The sequence below is a fragment of the Dama dama genome, chromosome 31 (genome assembly GCF_033118175.1).
Source record: "Dama dama isolate Ldn47 chromosome 31, ASM3311817v1, whole genome shotgun sequence".
NCBI lineage: Eukaryota > Metazoa > Chordata > Mammalia > Artiodactyla > Cervidae > Dama > Dama dama.
This window is the reverse complement of record NC_083711.1, coordinates 9,390,925-9,405,730: the sequence shown is the minus strand read 5'-3', so window position 1 is coordinate 9,405,730 and position 14,806 is coordinate 9,390,925. Positions and strand designations below refer to the sequence as shown.

General features: G+C 51.1%; 1 protein-coding gene across 3 annotated transcripts; it reads right to left on the bottom strand.

Moving 5' to 3' along the window:
• Window positions 1-891: 891 nt before the first annotated feature.
• Window positions 892-13,593, bottom strand: CFAP298 (cilia and flagella associated protein 298). Of its 3 annotated transcripts, XM_061133969.1 has the most exons (8): window positions 12,772-12,907; window positions 10,206-10,307; window positions 9,434-9,601; window positions 7,902-7,969; window positions 4,521-4,679; window positions 3,085-3,216; window positions 1,458-1,553; window positions 892-1,203 (listed from the first exon to the last, which is right to left on the bottom strand). In XM_061133969.1, exons 3-8 carry the CDS (start codon window positions 9,597-9,599, stop codon window positions 1,093-1,095), a joined length of 732 nt encoding a protein of 243 aa, XP_060989952.1. In that variant the 5' UTR covers window positions 9,600-9,601; window positions 10,206-10,307; window positions 12,772-12,907; the 3' UTR covers window positions 892-1,092. The 3 variants fall into 3 exon arrangements, with proteins under 3 accessions (XP_060989952.1, XP_060989950.1, XP_060989953.1); XM_061133967.1 differs by lacking the exon at window positions 10,206-10,307 and having other exon boundaries at window positions 12,772-13,593; XM_061133970.1 differs by lacking the exons at window positions 7,902-7,969; window positions 10,206-10,307; window positions 12,772-12,907 and having other exon boundaries at window positions 9,434-9,511.
• Between the last annotated feature and the right edge of the window lie 1,213 nt (window positions 13,594-14,806).

Below are 14,806 nucleotides of genomic sequence, written 5' to 3'. Positions count from 1 at the left end.
GGGCAGACCCGGCCAGGCCCCGCCTGCCACCACAGCACCAGGCCTGGGAACCGAGGGTCCCGGCTCCCGCCCCGGGCTCCAGCACAGCAGTGGGCACAAGGGAGACCAGGGCAGGGAGCATCCGCGTCACTTCGCTCTTCCTCGGAGTGAGCACGATGCCCTTCCTCCCGCTGGGAGAACAGTCCTCTATGGGCCAAACGAAGCAGGACCAGACGCGTGGGCTGCCTCTGCCTGCACAGCCTGAGAGATGTCCTTGAGCTGCTGAAAAATCTGCACTTGCAGAGATGAGTTGGGAGAATTTAAAACTCAAAAAGGTGAACCAGAAAGCCAGGCGGGTCGACGAGTGAGCCACATGGCCACCGAGCCGACACGGCTGGCCTCCGGCAGTCTCAGTGCCAAGCTCAGCACGCAGGGAGCTGCAGGCTGAGCCCACGGGACAACCGTCTGTCACCAGGGTCTGCGTTCGGTTTCGGGAAGAGCCCAGAAACGACACAGGGATCTGTCCCGTTTCAAGGCTAGTCTGCTCTGGCCACCCAACTTCCCTCCCAGGTGCAGCCTTCACACCTGGAAGACAAGGCCAGCCAGGTTATCATCCAGGGGCAGAACTTCACCTTTGAAGCTGGGAGACGCCAGGCTGTGTTAGACCCTCTGGCCAATCATGGCTGTCTCCGAAACAAGACTCAGCATCGGGCGGCCTCTAGTGGCCACTGACGGCCAAGTATCACAGCGGACCCCTGACTCACTGTGGAGGAAAAGGTACCTTCAACATCCTGCAATGTCACGAGAATGGAAAATCAAGCAATCAGGGAGGAAAAATGAAACTATACCTTCAGTATCTTGCCAAAGAAAAGCCTCAAATAGTAGACAGATTATAAAAATAATTCAGCCAGATTCTTTTGAGAATATGTTTATTATGTTCCAAAACCTTGAATAACTCACTTTTCTTTTAAAAATTCAAACTGAAAGGAAAACTAGAGATTTCAACAATGTTCACAAAGGGTGGTGGCTGTCTTGTTTTAAGCTATGGTTATTATTATTTTGCCTAAAGAAAGGTGAACTAATATTTTGGAAAGCTTCGCCAACGGGCAAACTTCATCTGGGTCTCCACTTTATGTCTTTTACTCCATGAAAATGTCTTTTCAAAGCAGTGTTATCTGCCCACGGAGAATTTAAACAGGAGTCATCATCATCTTCTTCCAGTTTCTGGAAACACATGGGTTTCGCTCAGGAGGGCATTCCAGGACAGAATCCGTGACCAACCTCCCTGCTGCCCGCCTCCCCAGAGAAGCAGGACAGCTCCAGACTCCAGTGCAGGGGCACCAGGCTCAGCCCTGGTGAGGCCGCAACTCAGAAGGTGCCCTGCCGCGTCCTGCAGGACCCAGGCCCCAGCTGCCCCAAGGCCCGGGGGAGGCCTGGGGGAGGGCTGGGCACCCCCGTGCCCACCAGTCCCGCGGTACCTTGAGCTCCTCCTGTCTTCTGTGGTAGTAGAGCATCAGCTGCTTCTGCTCCTCGCTGCTGATGATGGGCTCTCGGGCTGGGGCTCCCTGGCCCCTCTGCAAAGACGAGGGGACAGCGCACTGTGGGTGAAGGCCTTCCGCAGGTGACCCAGGAGGGCGCAGCTCCTGTCTCACAGCTGCCTTTGTGCTGTGGTGGTTGTTTTGTGCTCAACTGGGTCCGACTCGTTGTGACCCCGTGGACTGTAGCCCATCAGGCTCTTCTGTCAATGGGATTCTCTCCAAGCAAGAATACTGGAGCGGGTTGCCATTTCCTACTCCAGGGATCTTTTCAACTCAGGGATGGAATCCTCTGTCTCTTGGGTCTCCTGCACTGGCAGGCAGATTATTCACCACTGTGCCACCTGGGAAGCCCAAAGCCCAAACTGTACTTTGTGGACAGCTAAACAGGTCATGTTGAAGCTGAAACTCCAATACTTTGGCCACCTGATGTGAAGAGCTCACTCACTGGGAGAGACCCTGATGCTGGGAAAGACTGAAGGTAGGAGGAGAAGGGGATGACAGAGGATGAGATGGTTGGATGGCATCATGGACTCGATGGACATGAGTTTGAGCAAGCTCCGGGAGTTGGTGATGGACAAGGAGGCCTGGTGTGCTGCAGTCCATGGGGTCGCAAAGAGTCGGACACGACTGAGCAACTGAACTGAACTGAAATGAAACAGGTCATGCATCTCTCATCATGCAGAGTGAATCGTCAAGGGAGCCTCACTCTTGCTCTGGGCCGTCACGGTGCAGGCTGGGGGTGTGTGCTGGTCACAGCCATTCCCAAGCAGCCACTGCAAGTCTAGGGGGAAGGGGTAGCGATAATCGTGGAGGCCACCCTGGTTCCCCCAAACTTTATAGAGAAATGGCCTAGGAGAGAGCAGGGAACACAGCAGCCTGCAGGCACACAGCTCTACACCAGGTCTGTACAGGTCTCCGGCCCTCCACCTCATTCACAGACCAGCAGCACTTGAAAAACTAGAGGTCAGTGCTCGGGGCTGTATTTTTCATCTCAAGAAACAATCTGGGTTACTTGTAAGCCCTATTTTTAAAGCTGAAATTAACTTGGTACACTCTCCTTTCCCGCCTAATTAAAAGGACTCCAGGACTTCCCTGGTCGTCCAAGGGTTAAGAACCTGCCTGCCAGGGCAGGGGGCACGGGTCGAGGCCATCTCGGAAGAGTCCACACACTGAGGAGTGGCTGAGCCCAGGCACTGCAGACGCCAACCTGGGCGCCGGAGCCCCGCTCTGCAACGAGAGGCCCGCGCCGCACGGAGAGGAGGGCCTGCTCACCCCTCACAAGGAGACCTCACAGTGAGCTCACTGCTCACAAGGAGAAAGGCCTTGTGCAGCCACGAAGACATTTCTTTAAACTGAAAAACCCCAAACTCCAGATGCTGTCAACTGATCCCCCTTTCCTTCCAGCTTTCGTTGCTCCACAAAGAGGACAGTTTTAAGCCTGGACCACACAGGATCAGACTGCCTGCATCAGGAGTTGTAAATCTTTCAGAGTTACTGTAAGTTTTTATCAGTGTGAAAGTAAGTTAAAAAAACAACAGCAGTCACACACTGACGTCAAAGCGCTTACCTGCTGGATCTTGACGATGATTTTGGTTTTCTCATTCTTCCCCACGTAGTCAGAAAGCTTCTTTGTACGTCTCAGCTCCTTGGCTGCCCACCACAGCTGTGCTTCTGATTCTTTGATGACGTTGAGCCCTGCCTGGGGGCCACAGTTGAGAACCGGCTTTAAGGTTTCCGGGGCATTGGCCTGGTCTGTGCCCCTCCCGGCGAGGGACCGGCTTCCAGCGCCCTGCCCTCCCGACCCCTGGGAAGCACTGGCTCCCCTGCCCACTCACCGCCCTTGCTCACCTGGGCACCTTCCCTGTCAGTCTCCACTTGCGCCCTGACTCGGGTAACTTCCTGCCCTGGGAAATGGGGTATCCTATCTCACTGGCACCCTCATCCATGCATGATGTAAGGTCCCTCTCAGACTACGGCCCAGGAAGAAAACGGGGATCCTGCTGGGTGTTTAAAAGTCCCTGACTCAAGACAACTTCATCTGTGACTTACTGACCACATGATGGTGTGAAAGTGACCACACATTCTACTGACCACACATTCAGTAGAAACCATACTTCAAATTTTGAATTTTCATCTCTTCTCGGCCTAGTGATAGAGTGTGATATTTTCTTGGGATGCTGGGCTGTGGTGTTGAGCTTATGATCACCAGAGTAATCAACCGATACACTGACAATCATTCTGTACCAGACAACAGTTCTGTTTTTCACTTTCAGTACAGTATTCAATCAATCACATTATAAAATAGGCTCCGTGCTGGGCGATTTTTTTTTCTAACTATTGGCTACTGTAAGTATTCTGGAGCACATTTCACACAGGAGAGGCTAAGCTATGATATTGAGGACACTAAATGCATTTTCAATGTATTAATATAATATTTTCAACTTATGTTAGGCTTGTTGGGACATAACCCATCTTAAGTTGAGGAAGATCTATGTAGGTATAATGGGACTGTTAGTTTGCTTCTGTATATTCCACCTATTTAAGATGGCTCAGAGGAAGATACTGTCCCACAGGGTAAGGAATAAATGAGAAAAACAAAGGAAAGTGGAACATAAAGCTAGGAAAATACTCAGGAGCAAGAGGGAAGGCTAGAACACAAAATTCCATCAATGGGACCAAGACATTTGGCAGAAACAGGCACAAATGAGGTTCCTGCCTTCCCAGTACTTCCCATTTCCCCAAGAACATGGGAAAAGTTTCCAGTTCCTCCCCCCTCTGCCGCCCCTCCGTGTGTGCGCCAAGCCCTCAACCAGGAGCAGACCTCTGGGGTCCTCCCCTGAATTCACAACTCTGCTCTGAACCTGAGCCTAGCAAGATGGAAAGCTGTGCATGAAGCAAAAACTACATTAGGACAAGTATGAGGTCAAATATGAGCAGCTTCTGCCCTGGGGCGGGGGTAGGCATGAACTTACATGATAGAGACCCCAAGAGCCACCCACATACCTGAGTCCCCGACAAATCTTCTTTATTTTCAAATTCCATCCGGATGGGATCATACGGTGGCAACCCCATGGGATAAACTATCATCACGGCACCTCGAAGCTGGTCCAAGGCGTCATTCACCATCTCCATGGTCACGCAGACATTGGCTTCCACTTGTTTCTGAAAGTGGTCACGGGTACTGTTATCTATGATGTGGCCAATCAACTCAACAGATGTCAATCAGGTTCTTGTACAAGACCCACGCCAGCTCCTGCCGGAGCAGCAGACAAAATCAGACAGAGCTGCTACTGAAGTGACTCTGATCTACTTGCAGGGCTAAGCCACGGCCGCCACAGCCTCGGCGATAATGCAGAATATGAATGACATTGAGGGGGTGAAGCGTGGAGAACACTCCGAGAGCAAGAATCCCAGGATCTTAGCTCCCTGACCAGGGATTGAACCCACAGCCCCTGCAGTGGAAGCGCAGACTCTTCACCACTGGACCGCCAGGGAAGTCTGGTCAAGGACCTCACGCTTTAGCTCATGGGGTCTGCGCGAGCGCTGGGTAGTCAGCATTGGAGCTGAACTGAACTGCAGGCCTCCCAGCTGACGTCTGCACAAAGACTCTCAGGGGGACTGTAAATAAAGTGGTAACTGTGGAAACGAGGGGAGCAGTTGGGATTGAGGAGGCATTGCAGACGCAGGTGGCAGGGTACCAGACAAGGCATTCGGGTGAGAGAGAGGCAGTGACAAAGTGGACCCTGATACACCGGCGGCTGTGTTAGTAGAAATGAAAAGTCTGAAGGAAGGGCCAGCTCCCGGGTACAGGACACCCGGCAGAGGAATCAATGAGTCTGAAGTGCTGGCTGGACTCCCAGATGAAAGAAACCCAGGGTGCAAGTAAAGAAGGGTTCTGGGGTAGAGGACAGAGGTTGGGGAGTTATCTGCAGAGAGTGGAAGCTGGTATTTGGCAGAGAAGATAAAATGCCAAGGAAGAAAGAACAGAAAGAGAAGAGAAGAGAGCTGAGGTTAACACACTTGGCGAGACACTGGGTTTAAGCAGCAAGAGGAAGAGAAAACAGCGACCTGGAGCTGCGAGGCAGCCAGGACAGAGGCCCGCGGACGTGGTGCAAAGTCAGATGTGATTCAGGGGTCAGATGGGAAAGGCTTCCGGATGTGCAGCTCGGGGGCCACTGGGGGCCCCAAGGTGGCCATGTCTGTGGGGGGTAAGAAAACAGGGTCCAGGTTCTCAGAAACCCGGGAGGATCGGGCCTGAGGCTCTGGAGGCCTCTCTTGCCTTACCTACCCCCAGGGCGACTTATGAAATTGTTTCCAAGTCAGAAATCCCCATCACATGTGCTAGGCCTCCCTGGGAGGGGCCCGCGTCCACAGACAGTGTGACAGTCCACTAGACCTGGGGTCACCTGAGGGCAGTTGTCCCGCCCAGAGGACACCACCCCCCCAATATGCCCAGACAGGGGCGCCAGGGGGTCACTTTCTACAAAAGCTCCACTGATACCAAGGGCAGTGGTCCTGACCAGGCACCAGGGGGGTGGACAGATAAACTCAAGGTGTAGCCTCAGGAGGACAGATTCCCCACAATCCTGGGCTCCTGCCCTCGGCAGAGGGTGCACAGACGTCGCTGCCCACCCCCAAGGGGCCCCAGTTTGGATGCCCCACCACCTTCCACACTCCCCTGGAGTAACTTGAGCGATAGAGGCGGAGGCCCGGGTCCCAGGGGCTGGACGGTGGGGCTGCTGGGATCTGAGCGCCCACCTGCCTGCCGCGTGTTTTGACCCACGGGGCTAGCGGCCCCCACGTGGCAGGTCTGGGGAGGTGGGAGCCAGGCCGGCTACATGTGGGGGCAGCGGGAAGGGCCCCGGGTGGGACTCGAGCCCTGGCCCGTGCGAGCTCCACCACTTTGGGCAAACTGCTGCAGAAAAGCGACTGGAAGCCCTGTGAAAGCTGTCTCTAAGCTATGAAATGACAACATAAAAATACACAAAGGGAAAAAGTGACACAAACGAACAGGAAGGATTTCCACAGAAGAGGCGTGGGGACTGGAGCGGGTGGAGCAGGGCCCAGGACACTGCCCTCCTAACCTGTTCTGTGAGGGGCCAACTTGACTACAAGTTACTAGCTATTATCTACCCTTCTGGGTTCCCCTGGTGGCTCAGACAGTAAAGCATCTGCCTGCAATGCGGGAGACCCAGGTTCGATCCCTGGGTTGGAAAGATCCCCTGGAGAAAGAAATGGCAGTCCACTCAAGCATCCTTGCCTGGAAAATCCCATGGACAGAGGAGCCTGGTGGGCTACAGTCCATAGGGTCACAGAGAGTTGGACTCGACTGAGTGACTTTCACTTTCATCCTTTAAAAAAAAGTCTCTGCAGCCAAACGCATTTTGCAAACCCTGGGTCGAACCAAAGCCTTCCCAACGCCTTTCCTATATTGACAGGCAGAAGAGCAGGCTCCCCTGAAGCACTTAAAGGATTCGCTGGCTTAGGAACCACAATGATACCCAGAGCACTGGGAGGAACAGGAGAAGCAGCAGTTATCCAGGAAGACCACGGTGGAGGGAAGGTGGGGGCAACGAACATCAGGAACATGTAAATAAAAGCCACCGATAAAAACATTCAATTCCTGAAAAATCCTTAAATTACTTTCCTCCAGACTCACAGCCTATGTCTGTCAGCAGTCTGACTTCTGTTTCCCCTTCAATGAAACATTTTGTAAGTACTACTGGAGAGGGTTGCCATTTCCTTCTCCAATTCAGATGATTACAAAGAGCTAACTCATAATACACACGTGTTGTGTCAGTCAGATTCCGCAGGTCCAGTGAGTGGCCACAAGGTTCGCATCTGCCCTACTCGTCTTTCTTTAGTTCTTAACGGACACAAACTATGACGCGTAAAAGAGATAAGCAGCAAGGATTTACTGACTAGCACAGGGACTTGTAGTCAATATCTTGTAATAACTTCTAATCAGATGGAAAAAACCACAACTGAATCACTACGTGACCTGAAAGTAACACAACACTGTAAATCAACTATAGCTCAACTTAAAAAAAAAGGGATAAGGAAGCAAACTATAAGCACCAATTCACATTTGAGCCACATTGACACAAGCCAATAACTGTTTTTGTTTGACTTGAAGGCATTGAGAGGATTGAGGACAACTGTCACAACTAAGGGAAAGGAAAAAAAGCTAAGGCCCGCTCTAAACATGCTTGTCTCCTTTGTCTCCGGAAGGGAGTGGGGGTGTGATGGGAGAGAAGGAGAGAGACAGAAAGAGAGAGAAAAAGAAAGAATGAAAAAAAGCTGGCTGGTAGATAACTCTGGAAGCCGTTAACTAGAGTTTGTATTTCAAAAGACAAGCTTTAGAACATCATTTAAAAAGCTAACCTTAGATATTATTGCTTTGGCTTCTTCTATAGTCTTCTTTATAACTTGCTTCATTTTTTCATTTGGAGCTAAAGAAATAAAAAAAGGAGAAAAGCGAGAGAGAAACAGTCATCTTTAGGACTCTTCTTAAACATCCTAACCCCTTCTGTCTGAGTCGGGGAGGAAGTGAGCTGAGAGAAGGTACAAGAATGGAATCCAGGCAAGGGACACAGGAAAGCTGGCTGTCAGAAGTTAGTTAAATCTCTCAAATTTGATATTCTTAATGAGTTACGGTGGTACTTAGCCATTGAAAATACTGAAAATACTAAAAACTACTAAAACAGAGTGATTAAGAGAATCTTGATTTAAAGATGAATAATGAACCGGTAATATTCTGTTAACTGTTTTTACAAGTACCATGATTTCTTTCTTTGATGCAATTTCACCCGAAAAGCAAAAAAAAATCTCTCAAAATTGAGAATCGATTTAGGTATGAAAAGATGTGGAAGACAACCAACTATTATTATTTTCTAGGTTAAAGTTCAAAATAAATACCATTAATAGAAATTCCTATTATCTTCAATATATATATATATATATATATATATTTTTTTTTTTTTTCCTGAGCATGCAAAGGCTTTATAGGGACACTTTCTTTCCTTTGCTCCTAAGAGTGTTTTAAGGGTATAATAAGTACTTAAGTGTTTGTTAACTGATCAATTATAATCTTTTAGAGGGAGCTCTTTATGCAGGTTAAAAGGGGTATGGTATCAAAATAGGTTATCATCCCCTTTCCCCTGCAATCCCACACAAACAACCATGTACTGAAAGGAGAGCAGTTTCCTCAGTGACCTGCCTGTCCTACACTGCTCTGTACAAGAGAGGCCTGTCGTCAATTCAAGTGGAGACCGCTGGGTTGACATTCATTTCCTCTTTCTACATAGAATCGCTAAATAAACCCTGATGTACAAACTGTAACAAAACATACCCTGCGATACATTTTCATCAATTATCCCCTCAGACTATTTCATTGAACAATATGAAAATGCCAATTTTCAATCACTTGTTGCCAATAAAGTTGGTAATTTCTTATGGTTCATCTACTACATTTAAAAGCTAGCTGAAACTTAGTAAGAGCAAGAAGACAGATGCCTTCTTTTCCATCTAATTCATCCTGGATTAGCATTTTGCTACAAGTAGTTAATAGAGCTTCCCTGATGACTCAGATGCTAAGGAATCTGAATCTGCCTGCAAAGCAGGAAACTCAGGGTTCAGTCCCTGGGTCAGGAAGAGCCCCTGGAGAAGGGAATGGCAACCCACTCCAGTATTTTTGCCTGGGAAATCCCATGGACAGAGGAGCCTGGCGGGCTACGGTCCATGGGGTTGCAAAACAGTTCAACCTAACTTAGCAACTAAACAACAACAAGGAGTTACATGGTGCAGTATTTTATAAGTTTGAATAGAAACACTGAGGTCAGTTTTTAACCTGAAGAACTGTTTTCACACTGATGATTACATTCAGGCATTTGCAGAGAAGAAAAATGCTGGATTACCTTGTCCATTCCGCCGTCCAACATCATCTTTTTTAAATACTGAGCCTCCACTAGGGATACACTTTTCACCCCATTCATCCTTTAATTTCAATTCTTCAATCTGTTCATCAGTCAGTCCTTGCATATTAGGAGGCAGAAATACGCCATGTTCTGCTAATTCTTCCATTTCTTAAAAACAAGAGGAAATTAGACAATATGCATCACAGTCATTATTATAACACCTACACTTCACTGGAATGGAAGCTTCCTAGAGGTCAGGGGACCGTTGGCTATTTTATTTAACAGACACTTAGATGCCACTTGCTATGGCATACCTGTCCTTGACCTCTGACAAATGCTCACTGATTCATCCTAGATCAACAGAAGCAGAGAGTCTGGGGGCTCGCCCACCGGTCACAGGCTGCAGTTTCTGTGCTCCAATCCTCTATGCTATGTTATACCTCCTGGCACTCAGGAGGCATAAATTCAAATTCACTGACAGGCTGAATACATACCCATATAGGGCGTTATGGTTTTGCAAGTGCATTCACATAGATTATCTCAATTTCTCCTTGTGAGGTAGGCCAGAGTTATCAACATCCCCATCTTCTCCAATTTGCAGCCTCATCACCTGAGGCTTGCTCGGGTCACACTGCTACTACTGCAGCCCTTCCATGGTGGCAGAGATAGGAAAAGACTTTGATTTTCTAGTAGTATGTTCACTATTCAGATGCATGCTTTGTATTTTTCCTATTCCATATGCATTCACCCCAGAATGAATCCACATTTTAACCTTGCAAAATTGCCTTTCTTCTCCTTCCTTCTCTCTCTCCCTTCTTTCACATGAAAGAGGTATGTGGGGTCTCCATAGCACTTTGAGAAGACATCAGGTAGCCTGTAATAACACAGTACTGTGGAACAAACACTACAGAACAAATCACCGACTCGATGGACATGTGTTTGAGCAAGCTCTGGGAGCTGGTGATTGACAGGGAAGCCTGGTGTGCTGCAGTCCATTGGGTCATAAAGAGTCAGACACAACTGAGTGACTGAACTGAACTGATGGGACAAATGGTCGAACTTAATGGGCTATTTACGGGATACTTCTTGTCTCTCTCTCCCAACCCGACTGTAAGTATCTGGGGCGAGGGGAGGGGGGACAAGGAGCGGGCCTCATTTGCCCTGGACTTTGGGCATAGCCTGCCTGAAGCAGGCTATAGACAGGTGGCACTGTGCACTAGTCATGTCAGACTCTGGGTGACCCCAGGGACCGCAGGCCCAGGCTGCTGTCCATGGGATTCTTCAGGCAAGGATACTGGAGTGGGTAGCCATTTCCTCTTCCAAGGGATCTTCCCGACCCAGGGACTGAACCCAGGTCTCCTGCATTGCAGACAGATGCTTTGCCATCCGAGCTACTAGGAAAAGAATCCACCTGCCAAATGCGGGTTGGATCCCTGGGTTGGGAAGGTCCCCTGGAAGAAATGGCACCCACTCCAGTATTCTTGCCTGGAAAATTCCATAGGCAGAGGAGGCTGGCGGGCTGCAGTCCATGGGGATGCAAAGAGTCAGACACGACTGAGCAGGTAGCACAGATTAAGTGAATGGGTTTCCCGCTCACTAATGAGACTGAACAATCAGCACCACATTTCAATTGATAACTTCACAGAAAAAGAAGCTGAGGCCCTTTTCCCAAAGATGCTTTGATTTTAAAATAACACTTAATTGAGCTTGGTCTGCTGTTAATTTTACTAAGAAACTATATGAATGACCCATAAATGAGTTCTTAAGGAACAGACAGATTATGATCCTTAAGGAGGACTCTATGGTACAAAAATCACCTGATATAATTACAGAAACAATCACATCGTGGATCACACCCAGACTAACATACTGTCAAGTACTGTGTTGCCTAAGGCGACAGTAAGGAGCTTCATGAGGCTGTGAGTGCTAAGTCGTTTGGTGTCCGACTCTTTGCGACCCCGTGGACTGTCACCCCGCCAGGCATCCTCTGTCCATGGGATTCTCCAGGCAAGATTACTGAAGTGGGTTGCCATGTCCTCCTCCAGGGCTCTTCCAGACTCGGGGATTGAACCCTGTGGCTTTTATGTCTTCTGCATTGGCAGGCGCGTAACCGCTAGAATTTACATTTAAATGAACTGAAATAAAGAATGCAGTGTCTTGGCGGTGGTCAACAGCCACCTGAGATACCGGCCACCCACTCCAGTGTATTCTCGCCTGGAGAATCCCGTGGACAGACCACGCAGTCGCAAACAGTCGGACACGACTCAGCAACTACCACTGCTAGACCGCACGGCCAGGGAACACGTCCGGCGGAGGAAAAGTTGCATTGATCCTCGCCGCTCCGGGGGTGGGGGTGGGGCGGGGGGCAGTGACCAAAACGTTTTAACATGAGGATCAGGCTGTTTCCTAGAGAAGGGAACACTGACCAAAACACTGTAACATGAGGATCAGGCTGCTTCCTAGAGCAGGGAACACCGAGGGAGGCAAGAACGCCGAGGCTCTCTTACTGTCTCTCTTGAAAACCATCCCAAAGCTGGATGGCTCCTCCATCTCCGTCCCCCTCCCCCAGAGACTGCTCTAGCTCCAAAGTCTCAAAAGAGAACTCTTAAAAATCGGCCTGGGGATCGTCCCACCTCTCACACTTGTGGAGATCCCTTAACCTGCTCTGGGGCCCAGGCTCTCGGCTCTCCCGTGCCACCTCCCGTCCCCCCTCCCCCCGCCTCGGTTTCGGGACTTAGGTCGGTTTGTTTTGCTCACAGAGCCCCAATCCCGACTCCCCAGACCCTGGAGCGGCTCGCCCCTTCGGCTCCGAGCACCCCTCCACGCCTTGCAATCAGGTAAGTCGCTCAATCGTGTCCGACTCTTTGCGACCCCCATGAACTGCATCACGCCAGGCCTCCCTGTTCATCATCAACTACCGGAGTTTACTCAAACTTATCTCCACTGAGTCGGTGATGTCATCCAACTATTTCATCCTCTGTCGTCCCCTTCTCCTCCTGCCCTCAGTCTTTCCCAGCATCAGGATCTTTTCAAATGAGTCAGTTCTTTGCATCAGGTGGCCCAAGTATTGGAGTTTCAGCTTCAGCATCAGTCCTTCCAATGAATATTCAGGACTGATTTCCCACGCGGTGCAGCCGCTCCTGGAAGCATCTCTGGGGAAATCCGCGGTCCCCCATCTCAAGCCCGGCAGCTGCGCGTCTTCTTAAAGTCTTTACCGGCCTGACCCTCGGTCGCCCCTAGCCGGCCCGAGGAGGCCTGGCGCGTTCCGCCCAACTTCGCCCCGTCCCCGCGGGCCCAGTTCTCTCTCCCCTCCCAAGGCCCACGACGCTGGGCCGCACCTGAGCAGAGGCGCTGCACCTTGAGCCGCGCGTTGTAGACCCGGGCCACCTGCGCCGTGAGCTCCTCCAGCTCCGAGCTCCCCGGCGCCTGCAGCAGGAACTGGCTCTCGTCGCCCCGCTTCACATGCAGCAGAACCATGGCGGCCGCGAGAGCCCCGCCGGAAGGCCCTGGACAAGCGGCCCGGGGTCACCCGCCCCCGCCGGCGGACAGCGAAGATCGCAGACCAACGGTTGCCGGGAGGCCGGAACCCTGGGTTCGAGCGCTGGCGGTGCTGGGACGGGGCGGGGGCACGGGGGGAAACTGCACCCTCTCCCGGAAGTGGCTGTTGCCAGGAGCAACAGAGAAACACGGTCTGGGCGCGGGGAAGGGGACGGGGGGGGAAAACGGCACCCGCTCCCGGAAGTGGCTGTTGCCAAGAGCAACAGAGAAACGCGGTCTGAGGGCGCGGGGTGGGGCCCACGGCTCAAGGGCAGACCCTGAGGCTGGGGAAGCTACGGTGCGCGCAGACCCGGGCCTCCCTCCACTACCCTGACAGCAGGTGCGGCCAAGCAGAGTCCGGGAGAGGCTCCCGGACCCGCCCCCGCACCGGCCGAGCCGACTTCGCTGAGCCCCCACTCCCGGAAGTGGCCGTTGCCGTGGCAACCCTCAAACCGACCAGCCGGCTGAGGGGAGTTCTGGCCGCCCGGTCGGCTAGCCGGGGTCCCGAGATTCCATCCAGGGAGTTGGCGGGGAGGGGCAGGGAGGCTGCTCGACCGGAAATGGGTTGGGGTGGCGGGCACCCAGAGGCGCCGAGCCCCCACAGCAGTGTTCCCACCGCCGCTCCAAGCCTCGCCAGCCTTTCCGCCTTCCTCAGTCCCTACTTCCGGAAACGCCTCCGGCTGCTTCCGGTCTGGAACGCTGAGGAGAGAGGCCGTGACGCTTAGCTAACACGAGACCGTGGGCTGCTGGTTCTTTGGTCTTCAGGTCTGAGGAATCGGGGAACGTGTCCGTACTTCTCCATGCGGGGTGATTCGGCTCCCCAAGTCTAGTGTGTCTGGCGCGGCTGACGCCGGAACGACGCTCCACAAACTGTCGTCATTCACTGTCCAGCAAAATTCTTACTAAAGGCAGTCGTGGGCGGTGCTGTTTGTTCCCAAACGGGGCGGCAAGATCCAGGGTCACCGCCCTCATGGAGCTTATATTCAGTTTTAAGTGACAAAAGGAAAGCAAACATAAACGGATAAGGCAGACTTTAAGAAGTAAAAAAATTAAACAGGGTGATTTACTTTTTAGATAGGATGGTCAAGGAGTGTCTTAAAGGGATGGGTAACACTTGCACTGAGTCCTTGCTCACGAGGGGCTGGCAAAGGAGTGCAAGGCCCCACCCCTGGCTGTTTCCTTGGAAGGGCCGTTGCCGAATACGAATTGATTTGAATTTTACAAGTACCTGCCATTCCGCATACCTGAAACTTTGACTCCCTGCATTGAATCTGTATCCCTGAAGTTCCCGGGCAGAGGGAAGAAGGTGGGAGACTGTAGGCCTGGGAATGCGTCAGGCCAACCCAGAGCCTCACGTGAAGACCGCCAGAATGATAAGAGGGACGGCGCCCAGCGGGGAGATAGATGTGTTCTCGTCTCTAGTCCTGTCGGGGCAGGGATCACCCAGACCCTGGAACATGCAGTACTGGTCATACTGGCAAATGTCTTTTACCCAGAGGGATAAAGGGGTCTACTGGGTTCATCTACCTCCTGACTGTTGGCTGTTAGATCCTCCTCCTATTTTCTCTTGAATCCAACTAAGTATCCATCAGGCCACTCCTGCTTAAAACTTGCTTTATATATAGCCTTCTAGGTAGTGAGAACCATTTTTATCCAAACACTCATGTATTACAGACTGGGTCTCAGGGTATAATTTTTTAATAAATGTAAAAGGAATGAAAAAACAGAAAACCCATGTTTGTATTGGTCATCCAGTTCTAAGTATGTACTAACTTTACATTGTTGTTATTGTTTAGGCGCTAAGTTGTGTCCATAACCACATGGACTGTACCCCAC